Genomic DNA, 19,316 nt, shown 5'->3' with positions numbered 1-19,316 from the left:
TATACCTGAACAGTGTTTATTTTACCTATTGTAAGTAAGTAAGTAAGTAATATTTATTTATATAGCGCTTTTCGAGACCAGGGTCACAAAGCGCTTAGACAATCAAAACAATACTCAAAAAAGTACATACTTTAAAGATCAAGATAATACTGAGAACAACACAGGAGTTCGAGAAATTCAAGGAAAAGCCTGAACAAATAGAAACGTCTTAAGGTGTTTCTTAAAGGAGTCAGTAGACTCCATCAAGCGCAAAGAGAGAGGAAGATCATAATTTGGATATTAAGACCCTATGTGAGCACCTTTTTTTTAAACTTTTTTTTTTTTACATTTTTCTTCCATATATTTCTCACTCGGACTTCATTTGTTGGCTGGCAGTCATTGTGGACCGTCGTTCTAATGACTCACAGCGTGGATAACTGTAGCCCCTGGGCCTGTGTAAACCCCAGCATCCCTCCCCCCCTTCTTTCATTCCATTTCATCTCTATTTTTCATTTCACTTTTACTTCATTTCATTTCACGGAGATTTGTCCTAATGGATTTCGCTGTGATCCTTCCTTTAATGGCATTCGCTTTTAATGGAGGCGCACACTGGTCTTGGTATCCTCTTTTGTGCTTGTGTGTTTGCATTCTCATCATGTTCAACACCATTTTCAACACCCCCTGAACCCCCTCCTCCTCGGTCGGATTCTGAGCGTCTCCTAGCCGCGTACATAATTCATAACTGTTGAGCTCTGATAAATGCGGCGGCGTGGCTTTAGATAGAAGGCTGCTGTTGGGTCATCGGGGCGCAAATCTTCCCAACTTCCCACTCCCGCCATCACTCAGGGGAAAAAAGGATAAAAGAACAGTAGCATCCAATTTCCACCTCTCCAAAAGCCATCTATGTGGAAATGGAGCTCTCAGAGCTGTAGGAAAAAACATGGTGTATACAATTCATAACGGGAGCAGGATGGCAAAGGAAGCAGTGGGAGAGTGAGGCAGAAAAAAAACAACATAAGAGCCACTTGGTACCTATGGCTTTCATAATGACTAGATGTTCCTGTCTACTTTTCCCTCAGCTGAGCTCCTCAAAGGTGTGTTAATTTTCTTCCTGAGGTATTCTTTGATACTCTGCCATTACAATTTGGGGAGCCATTATTCCTCTCAGTGGGTTCCGGATCCTTTGTTTGTCACTCCTCTCCTCCAGCGCCTCATTGTGTCGTGCCTCCCACTACTTTTCCTTTGTTCTTAATTTTAATTTCCAGTCATACAATAACCATGGCCTCAGTTCGTTTGCAGTACTGCCCACCAGGGGTTGCGGCAGTATTTTGCAGCAAACGAATCCAATACAATAAATGCCTTTGGCGATGTGATATCAACATAACACAATGTCCTTTTTATAACTTTATTGCTTGGCAGACACATATTTTGTTTGTCATTGTTGGCCAAATCGGATGGTACATCAAAGCTTTTACTGCCCACTGCTAAGAAGGAATGAATTAAATATACCAGTCAGCATTCCGTCAAGGAAATGTTTGTGCAGTAAAGTCTCATTTACTGTTTATTGAGTCTTAGGATTATCAGGTGCTTAGAGTAGAGCGAGGACCCGAGGCTGGTCCCACTATCACAGCGACGCATGACAGTGAATTCTTGAGAAAGCGCCAGCAGGCAGTAATGCGCTTTATCACAGCGGTGTGGTTAGAGTCACAGCACTGCTGAGCCAGCAGATTGGCGAAACAGTCGCCTATACTTCAATTTAGGATGGATTTATGATTTGTTCTCTCTGTTCCACCTCTCCCTCTTTTCACAAGGACAATGCTCATGGACAGGTGCAGCCTTGCTTTTTCAAAAGGCAATTATTAATATCTATGACTCCTGCTATCCTTCGCAGAGGAATCAGATCGGTATCTTTGATACACTTTGCTTGTGATATAATGTCATTTTTATCTTCAATATTCATCACCCGAGGGAGTTTCAGCTTTAGGGTTAATACAAAATGTGTGCTGGCATAAATATCTGGCTGCCCTTTGCATCATCTGAGTATTATTTTTCTGGTACAGTGCCAAAGGATCCCAACCCTCAATGGAGAAGGGTTGCCTGGAGCCATGACTGTGCCCTCCTGGCCTTTGCCGACAGCACCGGTACTGTTCGCCTATTCGACCTCATGGGCAGCGAATTGTTTGTCATCCAACCGGTAAGTTTCTCGCAACCATTTCCAAGATTTCATCTTTTCCTCATGTTAAGATATTTCAGTCTGAAGCTAAAAGAAGATGACATTTTCTATTAAATTTAGGAAAGCTAGATTGTTTATCTAGTGCTCAACTGAGATGATATCGATGTGTTTCTCTTGAAATATCTGCACACCCGTTAAAAGCATAACTAATTGTATAAATGGAAGGGACATGAACGCTAGCTGTGCTATTTATAAGTGAAATTGCAAAAAGCATTTATTTAATAACTGCCTATTTGGAGCTTGCAGTTCAGGGAAATGCATGCTTTAAAATAAACCAAGAGAAACAAATCAGCACTAAGTCCCTCATCATGATGATGTTTTGAAGTTATTTCTTCATAAAGTTCTCCCTCGTCTCAAATCCCGGCGAACAAGTGGTTACAAGAGAGTCCATTATGACGTAATAATGGCTTCACTTCTCCTCCAGCCAGCTGTAATCATGCCCTGCTTTGTTTATACAACAAGTCACTTTAAGGTTGAGACTTCCTTATTTGATAACACGCGGTGACTACCATTGATCCTTGAGCACTTACAGCAAAGTGGGTGTGGTTATGGTAAACAAGATTTAATCTCAAGAAAAAGGTTTATAGTGGGTGGGGCTTAGTAACATTTTCTAATGTAAATATTTAAGTTAAAAGAGTTTTGTACATTTTGAACTTATTGATGAGTACAAAATGGGTCCAAGATCAATTTAAGAGACATTTAAATCAACAAAGGCGCCCTTTAAAGGGTCAATTAGAATATATACTGTATTGTACAGGCCAAAAAAGTTTGGAAACACCTTCTCATTCAAAGTTTTTTGTTTTCATGTTTATTTGCATAATAGATTCTCACTAAATGCATCAAAAAAGAATGCAGAATTATGAAGTGTAAAATAACTGAAACGTTGTTTTCGAGTTTCCTCAGAGTAGCTAACCTTTTTCTCTGGTTATTGTTATGCAGACCAACGGCATTCTTATGATGACCTTCAAAATATAGTCACCTGAAATGGTTTTAACTTCACAGGTGTGTCTTTTCTTGGTTATATTGTGGAGAACCAAACTGCTAACTTAATAGAAATAAGTGGCCATCATTACTTTAAGAAATTCAGTCTCTTTTGCAAGAACTTTGAATGAGCCCTGAAGGTGTGTTTAAACCTGTACTGTATCAGCGAATCAACCTCACCCCTGCCATCACCGTCTCAAAAACATTCACCCTCAAACCATCCAAATCTAGCTTGTTAAAGCAAACCTTTTTTTTTATTAACTAGAAAATCACTACCAATGGCCTAATTAGACGTCTTTATAAAAACATTTGATTAAATGTCTAAAACAACTTTCTTTCAAACTTCCTTTTGTTAAAAAAAAAAATGTGAAGCCCTCAGTAGCGCATTTAATTCCAGACCACTGTACCATTAGCAGCTGTAAGCGTTTCTTTTTACTAATCGGTGTCCCATGACAAATTTAAATGAACAATATTAAGTTCTTCAACAGTGAAATTTCATTTATTTTCGTCGTTCTGTTTTTGTTGTTGTTATTAAAGCAAAGTTTCCTGTTTTTTGCCCCTGAGCGCCTCCATACCATATTTCTTACAAGTAGCAGCGTAAACGAGTGATAAGCAAAACCTGGAAAACTAAACTAAAATCCAAATATTGATGACTTTAGAAAATTCCATTTAAATGGTTGTCAAACATTTTGAGTCATTTTGGTAACAGGCAGGTAAATACATTGAAAATGTATTCATTTCAATTGTGTTTTACCTGTTTAAATTAACATTTGCATTTCGATTCCACTTCATAAACCTACTAACCCTCTATAGAAAATGTTGCAATTTTCCCTCAATAAAGCTAGTGTTCTGACTGCGACTCAATTGAACTGCTGTGTATTGCAGAGTTAGAAATAGATTGCTATTCAAATGTGAAATGCTCAGCGAAGAGTGTATTTCGTGGTATATAAAGCTTTAATTAACTCTGACAATGAGCAACATAACAACCCTGTGATAATAAAACAATGGAATGTGAAGAATTAGGTTATTATTTAAACTAAATTGAACTTTATTCCAGTTCTGCTTTTTCAATGCTTTTTTTTCCCAGTGACACAGTTTAGAACAGTCACTGCCTATATTGTCTCCATCATGAGACGGTCGGTCTCTGCCATCGCTTTCTAGCTCCCTCGAAGAGGACACTTTGAGCTGCCTGTCACCATTGAAGAGAATGTCTCGCTGTCAGAAAACCCTCAGCGCTTCTTCCCCCCCTCTCTTGGCTTTCAACTTCATTGCCTGCTGCTCTTTTTTCCTGCCAGCCTTTTCTCACGTCACCACTCTTTGCTCACATTGTCCTATTCTCTTTCCCTCTGTCTCCATCACCTCGTCTTTTTAATTTTTCAACCGCCTGCTGCTCCTTCTGTCCTCACTTGATCTTCCGTTCTTCTCCCATCTTCATGTCTGTCTTTTCTGCAGCACTCTTTTTGTGGTGCCTTCCCATGTCCATCTGTCACTCACCGCTCACTTTAATGCCCTCTGTGAGAGGCTTCATATCACTCCTCTCACCCCGATCCATCATTTCCTTCCCTTCACGGATCTTGCTGCCCTGCTTGAGACGATAAGCACAGACGGTCGGTCCTCCACCCAGTCACACTCATCCTTCAAAGTCTGTGATCCGCTCCCCTGTAGAGCAGCAGTACTTTGTTATGCGTTTACGGCATGTGTGGCTGTGCTTTCAAATCAGCACTCCTGCCCACATGCTCATCGCTTTCCCTTGTTTGTCACTGTTAAGTGCACTTTTCATGACATGCGCCTATTTCTGGACAAGCCCAGGAAAAAAGGGATATATGACAGCAAGTTTGTTTCAATCCAAATGGGTACAATTTGCAAACACCGTCTTCTATTTTTTTTTCCATGTTACCGTCTCCTGTCCTTCCTGTCTAATGTCCTCTTTAATATTAATATCACATTTAGAGTTTTAGCAGAAGCTTTGGTGTTATAGATGGAGCACAGTTTGCGAAATAATGAGCTATTTTTCATGTTGCTTACATTACACCACAGCTGACCTTTTTTTTGTTTTGTCTCTTCCATTTTATACAGAGTGTGAGCTTTCCTGGGGACTTCAGCTGTGCAGTTGCTGGTTTAATCTTCCTGGAGTACACAGAAAGCACCCAGTGGTCTGCTGAGTTGCTTGTGATCACTTATGGAGGGGGACTAAAGAGCTACCTGGTCAGGTGAGAACAAAGTCTTGTAGTAGAATCATACATGTATTTTAATGCAAGGGATGCTCCATCGTCCTGTGCTACAAGTTACACACATATCTTTTAACTTGGGAACCTTTATTTACAACCACATAAACTCCAACTCTTTGTACACATGGATATAACACCACCTACCTACTTACACACTCATCTATATTTATAGTCAGCTTTGGTTCCCTCTCAAGTTAAAATATTTAAAACTTTTCTTTTAAACAACTAATTATTTATTCTACTTTGGTTGTTAATCTGCTTAGTGATATCACTCAATCCTTTAAGGTTTTACATGTAACCTATGAAATATTAATATTTTCACGATTAATTAAAATAATTCCTAATCAAACAAATAGTGGACAAAGATTGGCAAGTTTCATGTTCCTCCCAGTGGATACCGGAAACAAGTGAAGTGTCTCTCCGAATGCTCTTATCTTTCCCTCCTCGTCTCCCTCTGTCTGTCATCTACCGTTTAAGCCTTCTTTCATCTGAAATGGCAGTTCACCTACGCTGACATTTGATGTAATGTGTCTACTTTGATTTCAATCACTTCCCTTTACCCTCGACTGCCATCTAACACCCGATCAGGTTTTTCATTTGACACCCAATGACAGTTTTATTCGTTTCAGCTCAAGTATATGGAGACTGGATATAAGAACTTTTCTCAGATTATATTCTATAATATGACCTACTTTTAATCATCAATTGCCAAGTAAAATAGACTGATTATAAATAGAGCCCGATGATAATGGATAGTGAATTACTGGAGAACATCTGGAAAGCCTTTTATATATATAACAGCTATCTCATGAATCAAATTAATATAGTCATCTAGGTTTTGAACTTTTTGTTGTTTTCCGATCCCACAGAGATATTTTTGAAAGGTTTAACTATTAATTCCTACACATAGCCACCACAATTACTTTGTGCTAACCAAGGGGCCTCAATTATTTTAATTGAAACTACTTTAAATTATTATTTTTTGTATTAAATGTATGCTGCCATGCCTATTAGCTCTGTTAGCAAGGGAGAAGGAGTAGGAGAGTGCTTCAAAATCTCTAGCGCAGGCAAGCAAACCCAACTGTTTGGGGGGCCATCAAAGGTAAATTCTTGTCCAGAATGGTTCACCGGTTGGGCATGTGTAACATTTGATATGGAAATTGTCTTTATTCTTTAACCAGCTGACATGGTACATAAATGCAGTCCCATGTTTGGCCAGCACACTTGAAATAAAATGGGTATAATCCCAAAGGCTGCTTTGAATGTGAATATACAAGGTTGATATTATAATGATCATTTTTAATATTACCTGGCATACTTTGCCAAACCCTCCATTAATACATTTTATCTTTGGGGCAGGGCTACAACAAAATGTTCCTGACATACATATTTTTGGATTGATGTCCAACCTATGGGCCAGTCAATCCCACGTCTGTCATTTTCTGTTGAATTTAAGGCAAACGGATGAAAAAAACAAGTGGTATATGTTGAAATGGCTCCATCTTAGTGTCGTCACATGTTCTACACCTTGCTGACGGTGCAGACATCATGACACACGAGACACATGGGACTCTCTCAGGCAATTGCTTTGTAAAGATATTTTTTCGAGGCAATTTGTTCGTGAAGGTTCTCATTAATCCACGTCATGGTTATCAAAGAGGTTCGAAAGCGAACAGATGGACTGTCTAGTTTTAGGAAGAGGTTTCGCTCGCATTTCCACATCCGAGAGGCTTCTTCTAGGAGCGAGTATATATCCTGCTAGGGAACCTGAACCTCGCCTTTGAACCTTTTGGATAAAACAATTCACTTTTAAATGTTATGTTTTTGTATCAACTTTGCTCTGACAGTTCCATGTTGCATTATCTAATCCACGGTTTACTGTAAATGAGTTGCATTTGCCATAAAGTGACTCAAAGTTTAGCTAGGGTGAAATACAGTTTCTGCACTGCATTCATTATTTATGGGAGAGCGGGTTGCACACCAGTGCATATAGCTTGAAGGGCCAGATCTGGCTGGTTGGATGGCACTGATTAAGGGTCTATTCATCTTGGAAAGATCCCTCAGGTGAGCTTAAGGTGCTCTGGGTTTTCTTAGTTAGTTCCCTTGTCCTTAAAAGACTGTCTTTATTGCATCTCTCTGCCTCCTCCGGCTTCTGAGCCTCGGCGTTCACCAGCTGTAATTTCCATGTGTAAGATTCTCAAAATTAATAATCTGGCGGCGACATTTTCTGTCGGACATTTGTCATTCTGTAATGTCTACCTTTAGTGCTGGGTTCACTTCCAGTCAAACCAAAAGCAGGGGCCATCTCTGTCTGTTAAATGCAAAAATGATATGACTAAATACTTATGATGGAATATAATGGCCTATAAGTCATAAAATACAATGTTCAATAGCAGAATGAAAAACGTTTGTTATCTTGCAAGATTGGCTATGTACTTGTAAAGTAAACACCTGATTACAATGCACAGCCTGCACTACATCTCGGCAATATTTTGCAGCACACACTAGTTTTAGTATAAAATCTATCTGCATGTAAACAGTCGGAGGAGAAACTCATCCTTCTGAATACCAATTGTCCTGCCTGACAATCTTTGCCCACACACTGTTTGATCCACGGTGTCTGTCATCTATGCCTGCTGTATGTTTTATTAATTTGACTCTTAATTAATCCGAATACATCCCGCAGACACACAAAGCTGGGGTTTGCTGATATCCCTAAACGCAGGAGATCATCATGTATATGTAGTGAATCTGCATCAAACTCCATGGACTGGACTTTATTTGTTGTTCCATGGAAGAGGCTTGGCAAACTGAAATGGTTTTATTCATTTTTTGGGAAACTTTGTACACCAGAGTAGAAGATTTTCAAGCTGACAACGTCCTTTTGAAGCCAGTGTGTTGCGGGTTCAGAAGCAATTGCGACGTGAGAGACAGTTTCTCCTGATTGGGTCGGAAAGTGTGACGTCCTTAAAAAAAAAAAAAAAAACGTTGTTTTTCTGTATGGTACATAGATGTATCCTCCTCTGTGTGATTGCCGTCCAATTTTGTCACTAAAACACTTTGAATTGATTCTGAAAGCACTGCCATGCTTCTAAAGGCTTCATTTCAAATCTGTAGCGTCCACATTTCCTCAAATGACTGCATAGCAATTTTGTCACTCAAACATTTTCAAATTGGATGTGGAAATTGCAGTTGAAGTAGTTTTGTTCTGAGCTTTAGGCTGAACATTTGCTCCAATCGTCATCCTTAAACCTCTTTTCCCCAGAAACCTTCCCTTATTAGGTGTACGCTTTCAGAAATCATTTCACCAAATTAGTTTTTTAACAGTTTTCTGGAGATCAAAGCATCCTTAATCTCGATGCTGATATTTAAATTAAGAAGAAACCGTTGTTTAAGCCAGACTGCCTTTGTTCTTCATCTACATCCTATCTTGAAAGCTTTAAATCATCTTGCAATTGAGCTTGCTTCTCCTTTTTAATGGTATTTTTAATTTAAAGTATGCCTGCACAGTCATTGTAAGAAGGTTTGTTTCCACCGACACTATCGACCACCACAATCTTTATGTTTTATTTTAAGAATGTATTTGATAAGAAATCAAATGGTCCAGTATGTTCCTTTGCAAGACTCAAGTATACTCACTTCTGTGACTGTGCCTCATTTTTTGGCTGAAATCTCTTTTTCTGACTTTGACTGGTTGCCTATGCCCACACAAAACACACTTTGGTGACGCTAATAGTCCTCCAGTGGCAATTTGGGAAGACTACCCGCAGACTCTCACATCACAGCTTGAAGAGCAGTTCACTCTCCCAGGAGGCAGATCTACATTAAGTGGAAAGTTGAAATGACAAATCAGGAAGTAAGAATAGTATTACATTTTCTTAGAAAAAAAAAGCAAATGATGTGAACATTTGATATGATGCTACTGAAATTTCAGATTCCCAAAACGTGTCGAAACCCCTAAAAACCTCCAACACTGCCATCCCAAACGTGTCACATCCTTCATTCCTATATTGGATTTAATAGTTTGTCTCGTGTAACAGAACCTTTACCAGGAATTAAATCAGTGTAAACACACTAGTCAGATTAATAAGATACTCAGGGTAGCAGATGCTACGTCGCTTTAAACCAAGGATAATGAATGACTATCTAGGGAATCTGCAATAATTCACATACATCATAAACTATGGAAATGAAAAGATATTATGTGTTAAATTTGATATAAACCTGTGGTCTGGAAAAGGGCAAGTGGAAAGGTAAAGCAAAAATAATGGGAAGTAATGACAACACAAAATCCAGTCAAAAAACTCATAGAAATAAAGATAAAAAATGTTAAAAAATAAAACATGATGGAGTAGCTATGTAAGTGACAGCAGCATCTCTGCTCTGTAATAGGAGCTTTTAAACGGCCTCTGGGATAAGCTTCTTGACAGAGTGTTTTTCTTTTGTCAATCGTTCACTGGATTGATGGACAGGTTCTTTCAGCAGAAGATGGCAGACCAAACACACAGAGGAGTGTTTTGTAGATTAACATGGCGCTGTTCATGTTGCACTGGATGTGTTTTAATGGACACCTTTAATGAAGAGAGTATACATCTTATCTTCTTCGTTGGCAGATGATATTAGAATTTCTATGGAGACCTTTCGTTCTCGTATTCAAACATGTGATGGATGGTACCGGGAGTATTTGAATAAACATGGACAGTCTTACCAAACCACGTGACTTGGTGTTGAAAGTTTGAAGACCTAGTTTGCTGGATTTGTAGTCCAATAAGACGGCAGGGTTTACAATAGACACACCCATGAGACGGAGAGGATCACTCTCTGGGAGCTGGTTGAGATGGGAACATATGAATGGCTCCTACTGTAAATTCCACATCGTGAGGATGCTCCGTTTTGAAATAATAACGTTATTGATTTCTCCTTCGATCGAACCAAGAGCGATGAACAATTTGCTGCCATAACGTTGCAACACTCCTGCACAGTTAAAGGCCTGACGTCAAGTTATAAAATTGTCACACACAATCTTTTGCAATAACATACTATAACTTGGACCACTACTAAAACTACTCATTAAATATGACTTTAACAACGTAACTACTTCTTTATTCTGTAATATTTGCAATGTGTGTGTTAACGGTTATGCCATATCTCTTTCTTGTGTTTTTTCATTTTTTATAACCTATATCATTTTATCTACTTTATTTCTTTATCATTTCATGTTTATTTGTGTGTCTGTAAAAAAAAAAAGTTTCCACTTAAATCATCAGCATACAGTTGTGATTTTCTGCGCTTTATTTATCACCATGCTAGTTTCATTGTCACTTCTGATCAATCAGATTTATACATTATAAATATATTTATCCTATTCAGTTATGTTAGCAGCCTAGCATCCTGCCACTCAAAGAGAAAGATTACAAATAAATCAATTAGTCAGTAGCTAGCCATGTGTTAATTTGTAGCGCCTCTTTAGAATTCCATTGGATAAAAAAAATGTGTGTTCACGCTTACTTGTGTTTTCATAACCAATCTTAATTAATTCAGTGGCACATAACACTATTGGATCTGTTTCAAATAGTAACAATTCTAATGGATCTTGCTTTCATGTTTTCCCTTTGTTTTCTTCTTAAATATGAAGGAGAGATAAACAATCGACGAGTCTCTAAATGTGTTACTATTGCGATCACTTTGTTTAAAGGGCAACTCATGTGTTGGTGATGGTGTTTCTTCTATTGATCTTGGACTAAAAAACTAAAAACAATTTTTTTCTGGAGATTAAATTCTGCAGTGATTGGTCAAGTATCAAGGATTGTCACTGCGGGACTCGTTGTATAAACAAAGCATGTGTAATTACAGCTGCCTGGAAAGGGGAGTGAAGCCAGTATTGCATCATAATGTTCGCCAAGATCTTAGACTTAAACTTAACCTAAACTTAATAAAGTAATTACCTCAAAACGGAGTATTGTCATCGTCAAGACTTCAGTATTTGAAACGTGAGTAAGTTATGAGAGTTGGGTTTTGACACAAGTTCCCCCCCCCCCCCTTTAATATTAATTAACTATTTTTTGGAGTCCTCAAAGTTGTCTGGTTAAATAAAGGGGGGGGGGGGGGTAGCTGGCATATTTTGCCATATTCTTCAATTTAATATTCCACTGATCGTGTCTAGTGGGTCTCGTCATGAAGCTAAAAGAAGTGATGTATTTTCAGTAACCTTCGTTTATCTCATCATCGCTGTATTTTTCAGTGTGGGAACCAATCAGAACTTCCAAGAGAACCACAGCTTCAGCTTCTCGTCTCACTACTCTCATGGAATCACCTCGGCCATCTACCACCCTCATCATCGGTGAGTCATTTCCGACCTCTTTTATTCAATGGTGCCTCTCTAAGTGGAAGTCATTAAGTATATTCAGGCTAGAATAAGACATTAGCTTTAAAGAAGTTTCCTTGGAAAAAAATCACTGTAATGATACAGGTTGGAGAACAAGCTAGTGAGAGCAGCGAAGGTAAGAGCTTTCCGTTTTCCTAGGTAGCAATTTATAGTTTCATTCTGCAGCCATAAATATAATCAAAAGGCATAAATAGGTGCTTGCAATAGAAAAGTGCATTCGTCTGTCTGTCTCTAGTAAAATTGTCACCCTCTCTGCACACCAGTCACTCTACGTTTGACCCAAAATAGAAACACAACCTATGTTTTTAACACAGCCACATAGACACACACAGAGTAAACTTTTTGCCAAGTTTTGCCCAAGTTTGAAACACACCCACACTCTAAAGTAAAAGGCTTCACACAGACTTCTTTCTCTGTCTAGCCAGTCGCTGCTGCAGCTCTGGATTCTATCCTTGGACATCTCAGGATCACTGTTGCGATGCTCCTGAGGCAGAATATCTGCATGCACTCCTCTGCCACAGGGCAATTCCGAAAACCTGCTAGATTTGTGCTTCAAGTTCTCATTTCCACCTCAGTCCTTCAGCCGGTATTTCTCTCCCCCTTGAAACACTCTTTTACTGCTTTCCATGTTCATATTTCATTGATCACTTGAAGGTGTTTCACTCTCCCCACCATTGCTTAGTGTTGTGGATCTGTACACACTCACACAATATTACATAGTGTTATATTTGGTTGCTCCATTAAGATGATACTGTGCCCCTGAGGGGACATAAAAGGAAATCTCTTATCCCAGAATCTCTTGAAGATGGTTTTCATTAAAAGGGTTTTGCAGCATTTCGTTGAAGAGTGTTTTATTAATAGGAAAAATGAGTCGAAAATTGTTTTTATTTTCATTAGAAAGCTAGTTTGGCTCGGTGCTCAGTCATATTCAATTTGATTAAAACAAGCTCAGGAGTTAACATAACATAAAATGAACTGCAAAAGGTTTAAACACTGCACAACTTTTCCTTTTTATGTATCTTCTAGCATATTTATCTTGCGTAGATGTTAAAAAGGAACCATTCCTGAAAAATTAATTTTTTTATTGCATTAACTTATAATTATCTTCATTTTAGACTGTGAAATGAAAGGAAATTGCCTAATTATTGCTTCATTTTTTTCCTCATATAAATCTTAAATGTATTATTTGTTGATGTTTTTAATGTTATTTTAGGTTTAATTTATATACCATAGAACCTTAACACATTATTAATTCATTTTACCATTTGGTTAACTAGAGAACCTTTGAGAGTTTTGGTGACTTTCTAAACAAATTTTCAAAAAAAGACAAATAAGCCAAAAAATTGTGAATAGTACATTTTGTTTCTCATCTCAAAAGTCTGTTGAAGCTAGTATTTTATATTTATGATTATAATATAGGAGCTCTGCAATGATGCCAGCATCTATGTATATATTCAAAAGTAATAGACTGATAAAATAAACTTTTATCATTTTTGGGGAGATCGAAATTGTCATTCCCAAGCTTGTAAATGTCTATCTTATATAGATCAGTGCGTCCAAAGCCTGAATATGTTTACTGCATTTTCCTTCCACTGCAGCAAACTGACAGAAAAACAGATACAAGAAATAATATAAAACTCATCTGAAGTTAGAATGTGAACCTCGCTGTAGACACTGATGCAGATAAAACTTTATATTCCTGCCGGTTTACACCAAATCCAGGCAGTGAGCAAAGCACCTTAGATTTTATGTGAAGGGACACAAAGCCAGAGGAAATATGGGCGAAAGAATGGGATTATTTTTGGGGAAAGAAAAAAACCCACTATTAGTAAAAAGGTACAAAAAAGTACATTTTTTCCATAATATTCTAGTTTAATTATTTCAATGTGTATGATTTTGTACACTTATTTTAAATATATATAATGAAAGAACAATGAGTAATTAATTATCTTAAAAATACTTTTTTTTTCATTAATTTAGTGGTACAATAAATACTGACAAAAATACAAAATTACAGCTTTATTTATACTTGAACTAAATAATAAGATCATTATAAAATACATTTGCCAGCCTTGATAAATATTTAAACACAGTTTAATTTTATTTTAATCTGACCTCATAAATAGCCGCATTAATGCACAGTGCTGAACAAGACATTCTACAAAGAGTCATAGTGTTATTGCGATGTTATCAGAAGCAAGTACTCAAAAACAAAAAGTATATTCACGGAAAATCAAGAGTGAAGCAAAACAAAACAAACAGAAAAGGTCACACCTGCGATAAAACCAAGTGAAGGGTGTACAATGAATAAATCTGTGGAGTGTTATTCCACAGATGGGAGAGCAGATACTCGGGAAGTCTCGGCAGATGTGGTCATAATGATTGTATCGGAGCATTCAGTCAGACATGTGACTCCATATCTGAACATATGCACATCGAGACTGTTGGACCCAAACATCTGTCAATCAATCTTATAGGATTAATGTATACTTGTGTCATAATATAAATAATAATAATAATATGAAAACAGGATCTGTTGATCATTAAAAGTTCATGGCAAGTTCAATGTATTACTTTTTGGTGACTCTGTTAATATCACTAGGGGGCAGTGTTGAGCTAGAAAAAGGATTTACTCGTTTATAGATCATTTCAATGCAAACATTGTGGTTATCATTTGTCTGGTCATGCTCTTATTTGTTTGTGACCCTATGTCATGATCACATGACCACATTTGTAAGGTTTCATAGGAATCACTTAAAAAAAAGCGCAGAGTCATCAATTGAGGATGAACTGATGGTTGTTTACATGCTTGTTCAGGTTGCTGCTGGTGGGGGGCTGCGAGTCGGGCGACGACAGCACCTCCAAGGCCTCGTCTTACGGCATCACCGTGTGGAGAGCGCTGTCCGGGTCGCCGCACTACAAGCAGGTCACGAGCTTCGAGGAGGACGTCGGCACGGTGAGGAGGCCACTCACATGACCGATCCTAGTAAAACAACTCACATCGACCGAAGTTGTTTTCAACTATTTCAATATTTCCTTCAGAGCCAGAAGAGGAACTTCTTGAAGATCCCCAGCTTCAGGTTGTTTTCTAGACAAGCAGATGAAACGGTATCTACACTTCTGAACTTTTGTTTTTTACTCTTTCAAGGATGTGCGTGTATGGTTTATTTTTTATACGTTATCCCTTTTTTTATTTACAATGGTTGAGTGCTGGAATTTCACAAGACTTGGATGATATTTCGTTGAAACATAGAACCTTCAGTTAGCAAGCCACGAGTTATTATCATTGTATTGCTTTTTGACTTTCACTGTAGTCATGTTTTTAATGTTGTTTAAGACTGTCTTCTTGTGAAATGGCTCTGAAAGTATGATTTAAATACAAACTTAAGATAATTATAATAATATAGATTTTTATCTGGATTATGGAAAACATCACTTTATTTATTTTGGGGATTTTATTATACATGTTGATTAATAGACTACTACGTGACTATTAATAAAATATAGGTTTTTATGGTTTAGTTTATTTTTTGCAAGTAAGACTTGGTAGAAATAATTGAACTCAGGCATGAACAAGACCGTCTGACTGGTGGCCTAATGGTGGAGAATTAATTTTATGTTTTCATTTATTCACATCATGTGAAGTTGTCTATTTGACAAATAATGCTTTTTTGCGGTTTCTTTCACTCAAAACTTGTTTCATTCCGTCTGATGTCACATCAGGAAGGTGTGTTTCGTATGAGCCTGAGTCCTGATGGCACCTTGTTGGCTGTGATCCACTTCTCTGGTCGTTTGTCTCTCTGGGACGTCCCCTCTCTGAAGCAGAGGGCGACCTGGGAGCAGGATCAACAGGTTAGTGGCTTCTTCCATCTCCTTTTTGTCATTTCTGCTCAGTAGCCGATGGATTCCATCTCTGCTAAGCATTTGCTGGAACATAATCAAGTCAAAACGATCTGGGATTTTAAGATTTTATGGCAGCCAAACATATTGAACCATGTTTACAAACAAGTTTTCCATTAGACACATTAACAATTCAATTAATTGTGCGCTAATGCTGTCTGATACCAGAGCGCGGAACATATGAATAATTTCAAATAATGATGCAAGTCAGACTTTTTCATGTGCAATAGAAAATCCACTCCATGTTGAATACTAAATGCATTACTAACACAAATGGTTAGTTTCATACAATCATTTAAAGATCAAAATAATTAAAATAAAAATAATATGAAAAATCTAAGTATTGTGCTTCTTGTGTTTCCATATAAAGAATATTAAAAAAAAAAACAGAACAAAATCCAGTTATAAAATAATGTAAACAGAAACAATATTAGTAATTAAGTAATATTTTGTGTAAGGAATATGTATTCAAAGGGGTGAATGCACTTTGAAAGTCAATTTTAATTGGATTCAAAGCGTTTTTTTAATCATATCCTGATTTAATATACAGTATATTGCCTTTGACCCCTGTGTGACCTTGTGATGTATCTCATTTCTTAGATACACAACTGTCGATTTGTTTTCACGATCTACAATTTAAAGAAGACCTAATAATGATTAATTAAAACTTACATATTCTTTTTCCTCAAAGTCTTTTGAATTTGAATAGAAAATTTTACTTGTCGTTTTTTAAACGGTTGCGTTTCTTTCCTGTTTTCTGTTTGAAGGAATCGCTCTCAGCACGGATGTTATTTTAGGATAAAAGCACAACACTAAGGGGAAATATTTTAAGCAGTAAAAGTGAAATCCTAGCTTACTGAGTTGTCCTAATGCAGCAGAATTAAAGTCCATATAATTACCATCACACAGGTTGTTGTGTAAAGGTTATAAGTACCCAGAAAAAAAATACTTTAGTGAAGTCCAGATACATTTAAAGTTATACTTAAAGTACAGTAAGGAGGTAATTGTACACTATTACTCCCCATCGATTGGTTCCAGCAGCATGTTTATGCATGTTTCTTGAGAGATGCCTTCTGCCAGAGCTTGAGAGGATTAATTTCCTCCCTTCTTTCTTCTTTCCCTCGGTTCTGCCCACAGCCCGGATTTGAAGAGATCAATCCCGAGTGGAAGACTTCGCTGGAGAGAAGGAAGAAAATAAAAGGTAGCTCAGCCTGCAGGTTGAAGGTGGAACAAGTTTTTCTGCTGATACAGCCGAGCACACAGTACAATTTTATGATCTTTGACACGCTCTTTTCATCGGATGACACAGTTATTTGGTCTGAAACCACATTTTATTTACAACTGTGGAGCTTTTTCTTTGGTCAGAATGAGGATTTAAATGGCTGCTCAGGATTTATTTTGCCGTTTTAGGGCAAATACAGTGATATATACATGTCAAAAGGAAAACATTATGATTCATTAATATGTTGTATATCTCAGATCAATGTATTTTAGCCTGATTACACAAGAGTTGTGTTTTTTGCTCATGTTTTGTATAGTCTGATCCATGAAATAACTCTTATGCACATAAATAAGAATTAAGTTTCAAAACAAACACACCGATGTGAAGAATCAATTCCGCTCTTTCCACAATTTGGACTATCGTCTCTGTCAAACACAGCCTTTGTTCATGATGAGCTCCAATTGGTTCTTCAGCGTGGCCAGTAACCAAACTCCATGGGTGATCGCCCCCATTGACCCGAGTCTCTTTCACTCGCCTTATTGCTCGTGCAGGTCATTATACGACATCGGCGCCGTCATGCATCCTCCTCAACAGTGACCACACACACTTTCCTCTATTCTAGACAATCCTACATGAACTCACATGCACAACGTATTTACTCAAACCACCTTTTCGTCTTTTGTTAAGCATTTTCAGAACCAAATAAGGGGATTTTCAAGCTCCCTTAATAATAAAAGAAATATGTAATTCTTCAATTTGTACAGATCCTTCAACATGTCGTAGTACAAAACATCACAGCCACACTATATTAAAATGTGGCTGTGATGTGTGGCAGGGAACCAGAGTCGCACTGTTAGCATAGACCAGGTTCAAAGTAAAATTGTAAATAACAACCTGCTTTGCATCACATACAAAACTAGACTGTGCGACTCTGGTTTTATTGGGTCCAACATTTATCCAACAACTAAGTTGTTTATGAAAAACTGTTGATGGACAATGGATGGCCCACCACAGAATGGACAATACAATTGTATTCTGTGACTGTTACAGTTTACATGTACTGCATTGTAACTGGTGAAGGAAAAAAAAAAGAAAAAACAGAAATAGTGAAATAGTAAATCTTCAAAAAACTAATTCACGGCCACAAAATACAAAAAAAATACCAATTAGTAGTCGCGAAATACTAAATCCAAGACATGAAATACTAAATCCTGGACACAAAATACTAAATCCTAGAAACAAAATACTAAATCCTAGAAACAAAAAAAGGTTAATCTTAGACACTAAATACTAAATCTTAGACACAAAATACTAAATCCTAGACACGAAATACTAAACCCTAGACACAAAATACTAAATCCTAGACATACAATACTAAATCCTAGAAACAAAGTACTAAATCCTAGACTCGAAATACTAAATCCTAGACACAAAATACTAAATCCTTGAAACAAAGTACTAAATCTTAGACACAAAATACTAAATCCTAGAAACAAAATACGAAATACTAAATCCTAGACACGAAATACTAAATCCTAGACACGAAATACTAAATCTTAGACACAAAATACTAAATCCTAGACACGAAATACTAAATCTTAGACACGAAATACTAAATCTTAGACACGAAATACTAAATCTTAGACACGAAATACTAAATCCTAGACACGAAATACTAAATCCTAGACACAAAATACTAAATCCTAGACACGAAATACTAAATCCTAGACACGAAATACTAAATCCTAGAAACAAAGTACTAAATCCTAGACACGAAATACTTAATCCTAAACATAAAATACTAAATCCTAGAAACAAAATACTTAATCCTAGACACGAAATACTAAATCCTAGACACAAAATACTAAATCCTAGAAACAAAATACTAAACCCTAAACACAAAATACTAAATCCTAGACACAAAATCCTAACTCGTAGAAACAAAATACTAAATCCTAGACAAGAAATACTAAATCCTAGACACAAAATACTAAATCCTAGACACAAAATACTAAATCCTAGACACAAAATACTAAATCCTAGACACAAAATACTAAATTCTAGACACAAAATTCAACATCCTATACACAAAATACTAAATCCTAGACACAAAATACTAAATCCTAGACAGAAAATACTAAATCCTAGACACAAAATACTAAATTCTAGACACAAAATTCAACATCCTATACACAAAATACTAAGTCCTAGACACAAAATACTAAGTCCTAGACACAAAATACTAAATCCTAGACAGAAAATACTAAATCCTAGACACAAAATACTAAATTCTAGACACAAAATTCAACATCCTATACACAAAATACTAAGTCCTAGAAACAAAATACTAAACCCTAAACTTAAAATTCAAAATCCTAAACACGAAAT

General features: G+C 37.0%; 1 protein-coding gene across 1 annotated transcript in view; it reads left to right on the top strand.

Moving 5' to 3' along the window:
• The window catches only part of nbas (NBAS subunit of NRZ tethering complex), a 212,561-nt gene that overhangs the window by 13,950 nt on the left and 179,295 nt on the right, over window positions 1–19,316 (top strand). The window contains exons 7-13 of the mRNA XM_087812214.1: window positions 2,040–2,173; window positions 5,270–5,403; window positions 11,663–11,761; window positions 14,624–14,762; window positions 14,849–14,914; window positions 15,530–15,658; window positions 16,844–16,907. Of these exons, the coding sequence (XP_087668340.1) occupies window positions 2,040–2,173; window positions 5,270–5,403; window positions 11,663–11,761; window positions 14,624–14,762; window positions 14,849–14,914; window positions 15,530–15,658; window positions 16,844–16,907 (765 nt within the window). The remainder of the gene's footprint in view (window positions 1–2,039; window positions 2,174–5,269; window positions 5,404–11,662; window positions 11,762–14,623; window positions 14,763–14,848; window positions 14,915–15,529; window positions 15,659–16,843; window positions 16,908–19,316) is intronic.

Source organism: Callionymus lyra, chromosome 17 (genome assembly GCF_982586985.1).
Source record: "Callionymus lyra chromosome 17, fCalLyr1.hap1.1, whole genome shotgun sequence".
NCBI lineage: Eukaryota > Metazoa > Chordata > Actinopteri > Syngnathiformes > Callionymidae > Callionymus > Callionymus lyra.
The sequence above is the reverse complement of the archived record's forward strand: the minus strand, read 5'-3'. Positions and strand labels throughout refer to the sequence as shown.